The sequence below is a fragment of the Diorhabda sublineata genome, chromosome 9 (assembly GCF_026230105.1).
Source record: "Diorhabda sublineata isolate icDioSubl1.1 chromosome 9, icDioSubl1.1, whole genome shotgun sequence".
NCBI classification, from domain to species: Eukaryota; Metazoa; Arthropoda; class Insecta; order Coleoptera; family Chrysomelidae; genus Diorhabda; species Diorhabda sublineata.
This window is the reverse complement of record NC_079482.1, coordinates 25838227-25854458: the sequence shown is the minus strand read 5'-3', so window position 1 is coordinate 25854458 and position 16232 is coordinate 25838227. Positions and strand designations below refer to the sequence as shown.

General features: G+C 35.9%; 2 protein-coding genes across 2 annotated transcripts in view; one reads left to right on the top strand and one right to left on the bottom strand.

Moving 5' to 3' along the window:
• Positions 1-876: 876 nt before the first annotated feature.
• Positions 877-5699, bottom strand: LOC130449118 (beta-hexosaminidase subunit beta-like). The gene is made up of 9 exons (XM_056786804.1): positions 5253-5699; positions 4306-4540; positions 4031-4146; positions 3765-3970; positions 3258-3370; positions 2167-2365; positions 1431-1650; positions 1205-1349; positions 877-1142 (listed from the first exon to the last, which is right to left on the bottom strand). The coding sequence occupies exons 1-9, from the start codon at positions 5457-5459 to the stop codon at positions 928-930; spliced, it is 1656 nt and encodes a 551-aa protein (XP_056642782.1). The 5' UTR covers positions 5460-5699; the 3' UTR covers positions 877-927.
• Positions 2377-16232, top strand: part of LOC130449117 (uncharacterized) — a 95116-nt gene continuing 81260 nt past the window's right edge. The window contains exon 1 of the mRNA XM_056786803.1: positions 2377-2810. The gene's annotated coding sequence lies outside the window, so the exon portion shown is untranslated. The remainder of the gene's footprint in view (positions 2811-16232) is intronic.

Below are 16232 nucleotides of genomic sequence, written 5' to 3'. Positions count from 1 at the left end.
TTAACTACCTAATGAAATAGCTACAACTATTATTTTCCAAATTATTTCCTAAATTTAGACTCTACAATGATTTGTCTTTTGATGTCTTTAGTGCGTAGTTCTCTACATGTACTGTGATTAGGGCTACCGCCCGTTCGGGTTTTCTCGGATTTGTTTTAGTTTAGGGGGCATCCAGGTTTCAAAATTCGAAGTCTTGGCCTATACGTGGCGATCGTGATTCTACTGTGCGTAATTTATAACTTACATATATGATCTGAAAACTATTGATGTCTATATATAATTAGCAGCTACATTTAATATAAATAGAAAAAAATGATCACAATCGACTTTACTATATGGACTTCTTGGTGTGAACCTATCGATTAGGTCAAAAAATCTAGCAGGGACTTACCATTTTACTTACATTATTTTTTGGGAACGGCAACTGTAATTATGAAATGCAATATAAGAAAACTAAATATTTAATCAGGTTGAGTTATTCTTCTTTTTTCTTAAATCTGATCTTTGTAGATATGTCTACGCAGCTATATAAAGGGCTTGTAAAAATCGCTAACTAGGATAAATTAGTTATTAAACAGTTATTAGTGATTTAACGACAAACGCATATTTTACACTCAATTTCAATAAACGTTTTTTAATAAAAACTAAACTGGAATTTATACAAACGTTTGCGATAGTTCTTTGGTTCTGATTAAATTGGCACTATTTAGTTCTGTGAATATTGTATAATAATTCGACATCTGTCAAAAGTCAAAAAATTCTGGGAAATTTGAATGTTATTTCAATTCTAAAGCAAGTAATGAATTAATGTTCATTTTTAGGCTTATATATGACAACGACAATAAATCTTATTCTTGATAATGAATAATAACTATATATTCTTCAAGATTATTTTATTTTTTAATTTATATACAAATCAATTAACGTCTATGAACAAAATCCGGGCCCGTTGGGTGGCTGGGCTGCTATACCTCTCTTATTCATTCTGCAAGTGTGTTCTTCTAATCTTCTTCTAACAAAGTTCATGTCTGGATTATCGTTTTTCGGCGACCAGAGAACTTCCGCTACGGACGATGCCCTCGGCCAAACTCTCGACATTACGTTGTATTCATTGACAACTTCAGACCACATACAAGCCTCCCCTAATAACAAATTATTCAGCTAAGTTTGTTAGAAAGTTTTTTAAGTTTCTTTTAATACTTACCTCCAATAAGGAGTGATTGTTTTATGGGGTCCTTCGTAAACGACGTGGGTTCGCAGGAATAGAACTCCTCCCAGTTACCGCCGGTATTAAGATGATCCAGATACCAACAAGATGAAAGAATTGCTTTTTTACCAGAAGCGGTAACCTATAAAAGATATTTATTGTTCGTAATATGAGTTTATTCCAAAGATAAATCAGATGATTTATAGAAAAAAAAAAAACTCACTTCATCTAAAACCATCGTCCACAAATCTTTCCAAACTTGAATGACGGTATCGTTAGGTACTTGAACACCGTTCGTGAATACTTCTTCCCATACTATAGATTTCGATTTTAATCCATTTACCATATCAATTATTTTTTGTATGTATAAACTTTCTAAAGCCTCGAAGTTTCCTTCGATTCCGCGATCTTTCATAAACGCTTGTATTACTGAATTACTTTTCCTGTAATTAGACATTGCTCGTTAAAATTTTACGATTTATCAAAATATTTATTATTTTCGTTTAATTCTCTCTAATACGAATATCGTTTGAAAAGAATAATCGCAAGGAAAAGCTTTGAAACTTGATGATTTGTTTATTTCTAAATAAAGAATATTCGTTTGGTCTGCTGTACACATTTGATTTGGTCTACTGTAGTTTATCAGCCGTTTCATGGGTTAACGTTATTTATAAAATTTATTGATATAATATTGATATTATATTTCAATATTCGCTTTTCTTATACATTTTTTCGTTTACTACTTATACGAAGACGTTTTCGTTGAAAATAGTCAATTTATTGAGAACTAAACAAAAGCTGCTGTTTCGGATAACTTCCAATAGATGGCGCTCCTCAAATTCCAAACTTTTATCTATTGAATATACTTTAGAGATAACGTTTGTGTGTGTGTGTGTGTGTGTGTTTGGTATGATGAGTGAAACGAAATATCATATAATTATAAATAAAAATTTACTTACCAACATTCGAATCCTACCTCGTCTCCTCCAAGATGAATATATTTGTCAGCGAAAGTTTCGTGAATTTCAGTAAATAATTCCTTCAGAAAATCGTAAGTTTCGTTTTTGGTAGGATCTATAGGACCGTACTTTCCTTCTAGTTCGCCTTCGCAAGCAGTTAGAAGTTCTGGATGAGAAACGCCCCAAGAACGCGTGTGTCCTTATAAAAATAACAATTAATACTTCGAGCTTCAATACATTAGGAACAAAAAGTAGATGTAGTAGATTTTAATAAGTTTAAATTTTCTGCATGTAAAAGGGACGCAATTTTTCATTCACTCGATGGGAAAAATTGAAAATCATGTTTCGACCTACTAGTTAGGCAACACACAATTTTGCCACACATTTTGTGCTACATATTTACAAGTAAATTTGACAGCAGTGTACTATAATAGAAGTTACCGCGTTTAACTGTCATATTAATAAAAGCACAACCTAAACAAATATCTTATGGATAATAATAAAAATTCGATAGTATAGAAAACGTATTTATAGTGTAGTGCAAGTGATAGTGTAAAGTGAAAAATAATTATAAAAATAAACAATCTATTATGCGACTTATTTTATTACAATATACAGAAGTGATACGGGAACTATTATGTAAGGTAAGTTTCAAAAAGAATTTTATAACATTTGATTGAAAAAATTTGATATTTGTTTCGTTATTACATTAATAAGTTTAATATTTACTTCTAAAAACGTTACAATCGTTTGCATTTTTTATGATTTACTTAATTTTCTTATGTTTCTAGCGAGATCTAAAAGTTTATGACTAACAAAAAATTTTGCTTGTAATTATAATTCGTAACTATTACATTTATTTATACATTTTGTTTTTACCTTTGAGAACAATACAAATTCTCACAAATTAATTGAACGGATTTATATTACCACATACAAGTATGGCGTTTACAGCGTTGCCAAGATCTGACTGTCACAAACGCTTTTGCTACGGTTCTAATAATAATAATAATAATAATTAAATCTCGAAATATTTTTATTATAAAACCAATACCGAAATTTTTTTAAAGCATCATATTGATTATAATTACCTGGTGTATCAAATTCTGGGATAACTCTAATACCTGATAACCTTGCATATTCTATAACGGTTTGGACGTCCGAATACGAATATTGTTTTGTTGCTGTATACGCTCCTTGTAAACTAAAAAAACGTTATTTTTATCGTCCGAAATGAATACGACACTATATTTTTAATAGTTTTCTTTTAACTTTAATCTAATTATCTAAAGTAACGACAAATTTAGATATCGACGGGAATGGGTCGAATCGGTTACTTCGTTTTTTGTTATACAGGGTGTGTGTATGCATAAACTCACGGAACACCCGTATACAGGGGTGAACAAAAATAATGAAAAATAAGCTTTTATTTAGAACACACTTTATATAAATATATAAAAAAAGATAATTGTTTACAAAGTAACAGAATTTAAGTAGCTAGAGATAAATATGGATAAGAACAGTTATCGTTGAATAAAAATATTAATAGATTGATATCGTAATTATCGTTATAATATGTATATATCCACAGTAATTACCTTAATTCAGGATACTTCCTGCTGACGTAAGGAAAACTTTGATCGTCGACGATATGCCAGTGGAATACGTTCATTTTATTATACGCCATAGCTTTGAGCGTGAGCAAAATATAATTGAGAGGTATAAAATGTCTGGAAGTATCTAAAAGAAGTCCTCGATGGGAGAATCTGGGTTCGTCATCGACGAAACTCTTGTTAATTCGAAGCTAAAACCGTTTAAATTTTTAATTCGTATTACAATTATCTTATCATTTTAATTAATTTACCGATAATAAGTCGTCCGCTACATACACCATTTGGGATAAAGTTTCTAGACCTCTAAGAAGACCCCAAACGGTACTAGAATTCAATAATTTTTCATTTTCCGACACGGAAATTGAATCTAAAATTTCAGAATTCGTAATAAAACAGTGTAATTCATTCGACAGATACATTCAATATGGCGTTCGTGGGCAAACAGTACATCAAGATGGACGTTTAAAGTATTATTACCGATAATTTTTTTATTTTAATACGTTTTGAATTAAATTTTAATACTTACAAGCTTCCTGTATATTCTCGGTAGGATATTCGGCGTCGTTGCAAATTCCGTCGAGTCTAACATTGAAAGTATCCGAATAACCTAAATAATTATCGTCGGAGAGCCATTTTTTCTTTAGTAAACTCTCGGTACTTAAATTCGAATTTTTTTGTACAACAACCAATCCATCAGCTATCAAATGTTCATAGTTTACTACTGCGTCTTTGAGTATAGAACAAGTACCTTCCGATATTATCTGAAAGTTTTTCGAAATATCAAAAATTAATTTAAAAAAAGGCACTTAGTCATTGCATCGAATCAATAAGACTGAAAAGACCAAAACCATCCGAACTTGTGTAACGAAATTGAGTACAGTGTTGTACCGAGTGATTAGAGTCCAAATTAAAATTGGATAGGAGCCGGAAAACTTCACCGGACGTAAGGGAATAATGACAAGATTAGGGAAAAGAAAACAGAAAAAATGGATAAAAAAGGTAGAAGATCTCGTAGCAGAGGTCCAGATGGTAGATACGGTTTTCAGAACAACAACAACAACAACAATTTCCCAACTCGTTGCTATCAAATCGTTCAATAGTGCGGAATACGTTACAGAAATTCTTAAAAACGGACTCTGTTGTCGACGCGCCGTCTTCTGGACAAACTACTAACGTAAATATATAAAAAATGACGCTGGCGTTGTTGTGATATTTCCAATAATCTCTGAAGTAAAGTTGAGTTTGGCAACGTAGCATATATAAATATATATCATTAATTTTATTTCTAGTTAATTGATATAATTGATTAACGATGCGATGCATATTTATGACAGAAATTAAATATTAATTATGATAAATATTTTCTTTCTTGAAATCGTAGTCGTAGTACATGTTTTTATTATTAATTATTAATAGAATAAGTTACGGCGTTGTCGAATTTCAAAATTGAAACAGTTGATTGTTTATTCTTACCTCTATTTTGAATAATTGCGGTCTGATAATAAAATACGTGTCGTTTTTAATTTGATATCTGGGTTTCGGCCATATTTCCCCTTTAGTCGCCGGATATCTAGCGCCCGGTTCTTCGATGTAACTTTCCGACAATGCCACGCATAAACTAATCGTCAACACTTGACTTAACGTACACATCTTTGTCATTACAATGTAAGTACTCGACATATCGAAACAAATATATTAACTGAAACTTTTTTATATACGTCAAAGAAATCTCGAGTGTTTATTTTCGACGATAAGATTCAGATTTATTTATGTTCGTAGATTATGGACTCGAATTATTTTATATATGCAAATGAGAAACATTTCGAAATAAGTAATAATTAATAAATAAAACTTCCCCGTATGATTATTAGACTATAAAAGTTGATGCGCGTCCCGCAACGAGTGTAAGGTCACAATGAAACAACGTTGCCTTACTTCTCAAATAGTATCGATTTCGAGGAAATGCGAATTATTGATATTTGACGCAATCAAAATATTTCTCTCGCTAATTAATTCTAATTTTAGTTAATATAACGTTTCAACTGCAATTCATTCAAGTTTTATTTCATTTCGTGGCTTTTTCTATTTCATGTCGTTGAAGTTTTTGAAATTCCCGCGAAAATCTCGATCATTTCGTGCGCGGGTAAGTAGGCGTAGAAATATCCGCCATTTTGCTCGTTCATTGAATTGAATTGTTGGTTCGGTTTTACGAGTTAAAATTGAAAGGAATACTTTTAAAAATGTAATGAATAAAATCATCCCAGACATGGAATCTTTTTTAAAACTGGATAAATTATGCAAACAGAGGTTAAAGCAAAAAATTTGGGCCATAAATAATAATGTAGTACGAGTCGATAGATGGTGCAGCAAGCACAACCAGTTTTTCCAAATGGTATGATGATGGTACCGTTTTTAGCCACTTCAGATGTGATTCGGCGGCAGAAGACACATGGTTCGAATGAATAATCATCACCTATTGTTTTTCGCAACAATATCTCGCCAAAATCGCTCAATATTTTGAGTATGAACCTAACCTAACCTAACCTAACTAAATTTTCAAATTTGAAACAGTATGTGATAGAATAAATTCCTCGCCCTATATATATATATATATATATATAATATTCTCCGCGACATACTGAAATTTCAAGGAAATCGAGCGTATGCAACCTAAATTAAATAATTACCGATAATTTAGAAAGATATTTCGAAATAATTTGTAGTTTTCGTTTGAATAACTGTATCCTATCGATATAGGTACAATAAAAACTCACTTAGACCCGATTGTTTTTTAAAAATTACACAACGTATCGGTTATATCGTAAATATTATTTAAACGATACACATAAACGCGACACGCATTTACTAACGGCAAATCGAGAATAATAACTGATCAATACATATAGTACACAATTCAATCGTATTATTCATTGATATTAACAGTTTTCTGCGAAAGTTCCGGTTCAGGTTTCGTTTATCGATTTGCGTAGTCATTTGGAGCATTTCGATGAAGTAACCGCCTGTAATTTTGAATTGGGCGCAGGGAATAAAATAATAAAAACATCCGTTGAGTCAATGGAGTTGTTCATCATTCAATAAATCGCGTGACTCACGCACAGATGGAGCTGTCATTGTCAAATTTATATGACGTTTACGGAGTACCAACTTTTGAAAGTGACAGCCATTGAGGTGAAACTAGTTTTGTTATTTCTTTTATTTGTTAATGTTAATGAAAAAAATGCTTCGACAATTGGTTCAAACGTATGCAACAGTGTATTGATTTCAATGGAGAATATTTCGAAAAACAATAAATTCGTTTTGATTTGTCTATAACAAAATTAAAGTAGAAATCCTTGTAGACCAAATAAAGGCAATAGAAACGAGAAAATAGAAGATGAAATCAGTTAAACATATAAACCGGGTGCCCGAAATAATAAAGAACGTTCGTATCCAAAATAGTAGGTAAAAATTATAGGGAAAGACCAAGAAACACGTGAATTGAAAATGTGAAAGAAGCAACAGAAAGAAAATACCAAAAGATGAAGAAAAAGATAGAAGAGAATAAAGTATATGTTATAGCCACCATTTTATCCGACCAACGTGCTACAAAGAAAACAAAAACAATTTTTCGACCACAGTGTTTTGACATTCTCATGACCAATTGCTTATTCAAAATAAAAAAAACTGTCCAATATTATTATGTAATTTGGTACTTCCAAACTACTTACTTTTAGTCTCTGAAGACGAATAATTTGGTTATCGAAACGCGTATTCGGACGGTGTAATCGTGAGTTATTGAAGGAGTAAACGTTTTACAGTCTCTGAAGACGATAATTTGGTTATCGAAACGCGTATTCGGACGGTGTAATCGTGAGTTATCGAAGGTAAACGATTTACAGTCTCTGAAGACGATAATTTGGTTATCGAAACGCGTATTCGGACGGTGTAATCGTGAGTTATCGAAGGTAAACGTTTTACAGTCTCTGAAGACGATAATTTGGTTATCGAAACGAGTATTCGGACGGTGTAATCGTGAATTATTGAAAAGAAACGATTTACAGTCTCTGAAGACGATAATTTGGTTATCGAAACGCGTATTCGGACGGTGTAATCGTGAGTTATCGAAGGTAAACGATTTACAGTCTCTGAAGACGATAATTTGGTTATCGAAACGCGTATTCGGACGGTGTAATCGTGAGTTATTGAAAATAAACGATTTACAGTCTCTGAAGGCGATAATTTGGTTATCGAAACGCGTATTCGGACGATGTAATCGTGACTTATTGAAGGAGTAAACGTTTTACAGTCTCTGAAGACGATAATTTGGTTATCGAAACGCGTATTCGGACGGTGTAATCGTGAGTTATCGAAGGTAAACGTTTTACAGTCTCTGAAGACGATAATTTGGTTATCGAAACGCGTGTTCGGACGGTGTAATCGTGACTTATTGAAGGAGTAAACGTTTTACAGTCTCTGAAGACGATAATTTGGTTATCGAAACGCGTATTCGGACGGTGTAATCGTGAGTTATCGAAGGTAAACGTTTTACAGTCTCTGAAGACGATAATTTGGTTATCGAAACGCGTGTTCGGACGGTGTAATCGTGACTTATTGAAGGAGTAAACGTTTTACAGTCTCTGAAGACGATAATTTGGTTATCGAAACGCGTATTCGGACGGTGTAATCGTGACTTATTGAAGGAGTAAACGTTTTACAGTCTCTGAAGACGATAACTTGGTTATCGAAACGCGTATTCGGACGGTGTAATCGTGAGTTATCGAAGGTAAACGATTTACAGTCTCTGAAGACGATAATTTGGTTATCGAAACGCGTATTCGGACGGTGTAATCGTGAGTTATTGAAAATAAACGATTTACAGTCTCTGAAGGCGATAATTTGGTTATCGAAACGCGTATTCGGACGATGTAATCGTGACTTATTGAAGGAGTAAACGTTTTACAGTCTCTGAAGACGATAATTTGGTTATCGAAACGCGTGTTCGGACGGTGTAATCGTGAATTATTGAAAATAAACGTTTTACAGTCTCTGAAGACGATAATTTGGTTATCGAAACGCGTATTCGGACGGTGTAATCGTGAGTTATCGAAGGTAAACGATTTACAGTCTCTGAAGACGATAATTTGGTTATCGAAACGCGTATTCGGACGGTGTAATCGTGAGTTATCGAAGGTAAACGATTTACAGTCTCTGAAGACGATAATTTGGTTATCGAAACGCGTATTCGGACGGTGTAATCGTGAGTTATCGAAGGTAAACGATTTACAGTCTCTGAAGACGATAATTTGGTTATCGAAACGCGTATTCGGACGGTGTAATCGTGAGTTATTGAAAATAAACGATTTACAGTCTCTGAAGGCGATAATTTGGTTATCGAAACGCGTATTCGGACGATGTAATCGTGACTTATTGAAGGAGTAAACGTTTTACAGTCTCTGAAGACGATAATTTGGTTATCGAAACGCGTATTCGGACGGTGTAATCGTGAGTTATCGAAGGTAAACGTTTTACAGTCTCTGAAGACGATAATTTGGTTATCGAAACGCGTGTTCGGACGGTGTAATCGTGACTTATTGAAGGAGTAAACGTTTTACAGTCTCTGAAGACGATAATTTGGTTATCGAAACGCGTATTCGGACGGTGTAATCGTGAGTTATCGAAGGTAAACGTTTTACAGTCTCTGAAGACGATAATTTGGTTATCGAAACGCGTGTTCGGACGGTGTAATCGTGACTTATTGAAGGAGTAAACGTTTTACAGTCTCTGAAGACGATAACTTGGTTATCGAAACGCGTATTCGGACGGTGTAATCGTGAGTTATCGAAGGTAAACGATTTACAGTCTCTGAAGACGATAATTTGGTTATCGAAACGCGTATTCGGACGGTGTAATCGTGAGTTATTGAAAATAAACGATTTACAGTCTCTGAAGGCGATAATTTGGTTATCGAAACGCGTATTCGGACGATGTAATCGTGACTTATTGAAGGAGTAAACGTTTTACAGTCTCTGAAGACGATAATTTGGTTATCGAAACGCGTATTCGGACGGTGTAATCGTGAATTATTGAAAATAAACGTTTTACAGTCTCTGAAGACGATAATTTGGTTATCGAAACGCGTATTCGGACGGTGTAATCGTGACTTATTGAAGGAGTAAACGTTTTACAGTCTCTGAAGACGATAACTTGGTTATCGAAACGCGTATTCGGACGGTGTAATCGTGACTTATTGAAGGAGTAAACGTTTTACAGTCTCTGAAGACGATAACTTGGTTATCGAAACGCGTATTCGGACGGTGTAATCGTGAGTTATCGAAGGTAAACGATTTACAGTCTCTGAAGACGATAATTTGGTTATCGAAACGCGTATTCGGACGGTGTAATCGTGAGTTATTGAAAATAAACGATTTACAGTCTCTGAAGGCGATAATTTGGTTATCGAAACGCGTATTCGGACGATGTAATCGTGACTTATTGAAGGAGTAAACGTTTTACAGTCTCTGAAGACGATAATTTGGTTATCGAAACGCGTGTTCGGACGGTGTAATCGTGAATTATTGAAAATAAACGTTTTACAGTCTCTGAAGACGATAATTTGGTTATCGAAACGCGTATTCGGACGGTGTAATCGTGACTTATTGAAGGAGTAAACGTTTTACAGTCTCTGAAGACGATAATTTGGTTATCGAAACGCGTATTCGGACGGTGTAATCGTGAGTTATCGAAGGTAAACGATTTACAGTCTCTGAAGACGATAATTTGGTTATCGAAACGCGTATTCGGACGGTGTAATCGTGAGTTATTGAAAATAAACGATTTACAGTCTCTGAAGGCGATAATTTGGTTATCGAAACGCGTATTCGGACGATGTAATCGTGACTTATTGAAGGAGTAAACGTTTTACAGTCTCTGAAGACGATAATTTGGTTATCGAAACGCGTATTCGGACGGTGTAATCGTGAGTTATCGAAGGTAAACGATTTACAGTCTCTGAAGACGATAATTTGGTTATCGAAACGCGTATTCGGACGGTGTAATCGTGAGTTATTGAAAATAAACGATTTACAGTCTCTGAAGGCGATAATTTGGTTATCGAAACGCGTATTCGGACGATGTAATCGTGACTTATTGAAGGAGTAAACGTTTTACAGTCTCTGAAGACGATAATTTGGTTATCGAAACGCGTATTCGGACGGTGTAATCGTGAGTTATCGAAGGTAAACGTTTTACAGTCTCTGAAGACGATAATTTGGTTATCGAAACGCGTATTCGGACGATGTAATCGTGACTTATTGAAGGAGTAAACGTTTTACAGTCTCTGAAGACGATAATTTGGTTATCGAAACGCGTATTCGGACGGTGTAATCGTGAGTTATCGAAGGTAAACGTTTTACAGTCTCTGAAGACGATAATTTGGTTATCGAAACGCGTGTTCGGACGGTGTAATCGTGACTTATTGAAGGAGTAAACGTTTTACAGTCTCTGAAGACGATAATTTGGTTATCGAAACGCGTATTCGGACGGTGTAATCGTGAGTTATCGAAGGTAAACGTTTTACAGTCTCTGAAGACGATAATTTGGTTATCGAAACGCGTGTTCGGACGGTGTAATCGTGACTTATTGAAGGAGTAAACGTTTTACAGTCTCTGAAGACGATAATTTGGTTATCGAAACGCGTATTCGGACGGTGTAATCGTGACTTATTGAAGGAGTAAACGTTTTACAGTCTCTGAAGACGATAACTTGGTTATCGAAACGCGTATTCGGACGGTGTAATCGTGAGTTATCGAAGGTAAACGATTTACAGTCTCTGAAGACGATAATTTGGTTATCGAAACGCGTATTCGGACGGTGTAATCGTGAGTTATTGAAAATAAACGATTTACAGTCTCTGAAGGCGATAATTTGGTTATCGAAACGCGTATTCGGACGATGTAATCGTGACTTATTGAAGGAGTAAACGTTTTACAGTCTCTGAAGACGATAATTTGGTTATCGAAACGCGTGTTCGGACGGTGTAATCGTGAATTATTGAAAATAAACGTTTTACAGTCTCTGAAGACGATAATTTGGTTATCGAAACGCGTATTCGGACGGTGTAATCGTGAGTTATCGAAGGTAAACGATTTACAGTCTCTGAAGACGATAATTTGGTTATCGAAACGCGTATTCGGACGGTGTAATCGTGAGTTATCGAAGGTAAACGATTTACAGTCTCTGAAGACGATAATTTGGTTATCGAAACGCGTATTCGGACGGTGTAATCGTGAGTTATCGAAGGTAAACGATTTACAGTCTCTGAAGACGATAATTTGGTTATCGAAACGCGTATTCGGACGATGTAATCGTGAGTTATTGAAAATAAACGATTTACAGTCTCTGAAGGCGATAATTTGGTTATCGAAACGCGTATTCGGACGATGTAATCGTGACTTATTGAAGGAGTAAACGTTTTACAGTCTCTGAAGACGATAATTTGGTTATCGAAACGCGTATTCGGACGGTGTAATCGTGAGTTATTGAAAATAAACGATTTACAGTCTCTGAAGGCGATAATTTGGTTATCGAAACGCGTATTCGGACGGTGTAATCGTGAGTTATTGAAAATAAACGATTTACAGTCTCTGAAGGCGATAATTTGGTTATCGAAACGCGTATTCGGACGATGTAATCGTGACTTATTGAAGGAGTAAACGTTTTACAGTCTCTGAAGACGATAATTTGGTTATCGAAACGCGTATTCGGACGGTGTAATCGTGAGTTATCGAAGGTAAACGTTTTACAGTCTCTGAAGACGATAATTTGGTTATCGAAACGCGTGTTCGGACGGTGTAATCGTGACTTATTGAAGGAGTAAACGTTTTACAGTCTCTGAAGACGATAATTTGGTTATCGAAACGCGTATTCGGACGGTGTAATCGTGAGTTATCGAAGGTAAACGTTTTACAGTCTCTGAAGACGATAATTTGGTTATCGAAACGCGTGTTCGGACGGTGTAATCGTGACTTATTGAAGGAGTAAACGTTTTACAGTCTCTGAAGACGATAACTTGGTTATCGAAACGCGTATTCGGACGGTGTAATCGTGAGTTATCGAAGGTAAACGATTTACAGTCTCTGAAGACGATAATTTGGTTATCGAAACGCGTATTCGGACGGTGTAATCGTGAGTTATTGAAAATAAACGATTTACAGTCTCTGAAGGCGATAATTTGGTTATCGAAACGCGTATTCGGACGATGTAATCGTGACTTATTGAAGGAGTAAACGTTTTACAGTCTCTGAAGACGATAATTTGGTTATCGAAACGCGTATTCGGACGGTGTAATCGTGAGTTATCGAAGGTAAACGTTTTACAGTCTCTGAAGACGATAATTTGGTTATCGAAACGCGTGTTCGGACGGTGTAATCGTGACTTATTGAAGGAGTAAACGTTTTACAGTCTCTGAAGACGATAATTTGGTTATCGAAACGCGTATTCGGACGGTGTAATCGTGAGTTATCGAAGGTAAACGTTTTACAGTCTCTGAAGACGATAATTTGGTTATCGAAACGCGTGTTCGGACGGTGTAATCGTGACTTATTGAAGGAGTAAACGTTTTACAGTCTCTGAAGACGATAACTTGGTTATCGAAACGCGTATTCGGACGGTGTAATCGTGAGTTATCGAAGGTAAACGATTTACAGTCTCTGAAGACGATAATTTGGTTATCGAAACGCGTATTCGGACGGTGTAATCGTGAGTTATTGAAAATAAACGATTTACAGTCTCTGAAGGCGATAATTTGGTTATCGAAACGCGTATTCGGACGATGTAATCGTGACTTATTGAAGGAGTAAACGTTTTACAGTCTCTGAAGACGATAATTTGGTTATCGAAACGCGTATTCGGACGGTGTAATCGTGAATTATTGAAAATAAACGTTTTACAGTCTCTGAAGACGATAATTTGGTTATCGAAACGCGTATTCGGACGGTGTAATCGTGACTTATTGAAGGAGTAAACGTTTTACAGTCTCTGAAGACGATAACTTGGTTATCGAAACGCGTATTCGGACGGTGTAATCGTGACTTATTGAAGGAGTAAACGTTTTACAGTCTCTGAAGACGATAACTTGGTTATCGAAACGCGTATTCGGACGGTGTAATCGTGAGTTATCGAAGGTAAACGATTTACAGTCTCTGAAGACGATAATTTGGTTATCGAAACGCGTATTCGGACGGTGTAATCGTGAGTTATTGAAAATAAACGATTTACAGTCTCTGAAGGCGATAATTTGGTTATCGAAACGCGTATTCGGACGATGTAATCGTGACTTATTGAAGGAGTAAACGTTTTACAGTCTCTGAAGACGATAATTTGGTTATCGAAACGCGTGTTCGGACGGTGTAATCGTGAATTATTGAAAATAAACGTTTTACAGTCTCTGAAGACGATAATTTGGTTATCGAAACGCGTATTCGGACGGTGTAATCGTGACTTATTGAAGGAGTAAACGTTTTACAGTCTCTGAAGACGATAATTTGGTTATCGAAACGCGTGTTCGGACGGTGTAATCGTGAATTATTGAAAATAAACGTTTTACAGTCTCTGAAGACGATAATTTGGTTATCGAAACGCGTATTCGGACGGTGTAATCGTGAGTTATCGAAGGTAAACGATTTACAGTCTCTGAAGACGATAATTTGGTTATCGAAACGCGTGTTCGGACGGTGTAATCGTGAGTTATCGAAGGTAAACGATTTACAGTCTCTGAAGACGATAATTTGGTTATCGAAACGCGTATTCGGACGGTGTAATCGTGAGTTATCGAAGGTAAACGATTTACAGTCTCTGAAGACGATAATTTGGTTATCGAAACGCGTATTCGGACGGTGTAATCGTGAGTTATCGAAGGTAAACGATTTACAGTCTCTGAAGACGATAATTTGGTTATCGAAACGCGTATTCGGACGGTGTAATCGTGAGTTATCGAAGGTAAACGATTTACAGTCTGTGAAGACGATAATTTGGTTATCGAAACGCGTATTCGGACGGTGTAATCGTGAGTTATCGAAGGTAAACGTTTTACAGTCTCTGAAGACGATAATTTGGTTATCGAAACGCGTGTTCGGACGGTGTAATCGTGAATTATTGAAAATAAACGTTTTACAGTCTCTGAAGACGATAATTTGGTTATCGAAACGCGTATTCGGACGGTGTAATCGTGAGTTATCGAAGGTAAACGATTTACAGTCTCTGAAGACGATAATTTGGTTATCGAAACGCGTATTCGGACGGTGTAATCGTGAGTTATCGAAGGTAAACGATTTACAGTCTCTGAAGACGATAATTTGGTTATCGAAACGCGTATTCGGACGGTGTAATCGTGAGTTATCGAAGGTAAACGATTTACAGTCTCTGAAGACGATAATTTGGTTATCGAAACGCGTATTCGGACGGTGTAATCGTGAGTTATCGAAGGTAAACGATTTACAGTCTCTGAAGACGATAATTTGGTTATCGAAACGCGTATTCGGACGGTGTAATCGTGAGTTATCGAAGGTAAACGATTTACAGTCTCTGAAGACGATAATTTGGTTATCGAAACGCGTATTCGGACGGTGTAATCGTGAGTTATCGAAGGTAAACGATTTACAGTCTGTGAAGACGATAATTTGGTTATCGAAACGCGTATTCGGACGGTGTAATCGTGAGTTATCGAAGGTAAACGTTTTACAGTCTCTGAAGACGATAATTTGGTTATCGAAACGCGTGTTCGGACGGTGTAATCGTGAGTTATTGAAGGAGTAAACGTTTTACAGTCTCTGAAGACGATAATTTGGTTATCGAAACGCGTATTCGGACGGTGTAATCGTGAGTTATCGAAGGTAAACGATTTACAGTCTCTGAAGACGATAATTTGGTTATCGAAACGCGTATTCGGACGGTGTAATCGTGAGTTATCGAAGGTAAACGATTTACAGTCTCTGAAGACGATAATTTGGTTATCGAAACGCGTATTCGGACGGTGTAATCGTGAGTTATTGAAAATAAACGATTTACAGTCTCTGAAGGCGATAATTTGGTTATCGAAACGCGTATTCGGACGATGTAATCGTGACTTATTGAAGGAGTAAACGTTTTACAGTCTCTGAAGACGATAATTTGGTTATCGAAACGCGTATTCGGACGGTGTAATCGTGAGTTATCGAAGGTAAACGTTTTACAGTCTCTGAAGACGATAATTTGGTTATCGAAACGCGTGTTCGGACGGTGTAATCGTGACTTATTGAAGGAGTAAACGTTTTACAGTCTCTGAAGACGATAATTTGGTTATCGAAACGCGTATTCGGACGGTGTAATCGTGAGTTATCGAAGGTAAACGTTTTACAGTCTCTGAAGACGATAATTTGGTTATCGAAACGCGTGTTCGGACGGTGTAATCGTGACTTA

Bases quoted from the DNA above. Each gene is read 5' to 3' on its own strand.
- LOC130449118 (XM_056786804.1), bottom strand. From the start codon at position 5,459: ATGTCGAGTACTTACATTGTAATGACAAAGATGTGTACGTTAAGTCAA. The intron at 3,971-4,030 runs GTAAATTAATTA...AAACGGTTTTAG, and splicing joins TAGCGGACGACTTATTATCG to CTTCGAATTAACAAGAGTTT. The intron at 1,651-2,166 runs GTAAGTAAATTT...GTCTAATTACAG, and splicing joins GAGGTAGGATTCGAATGTTG to GAAAAGTAATTCAGTAATAC.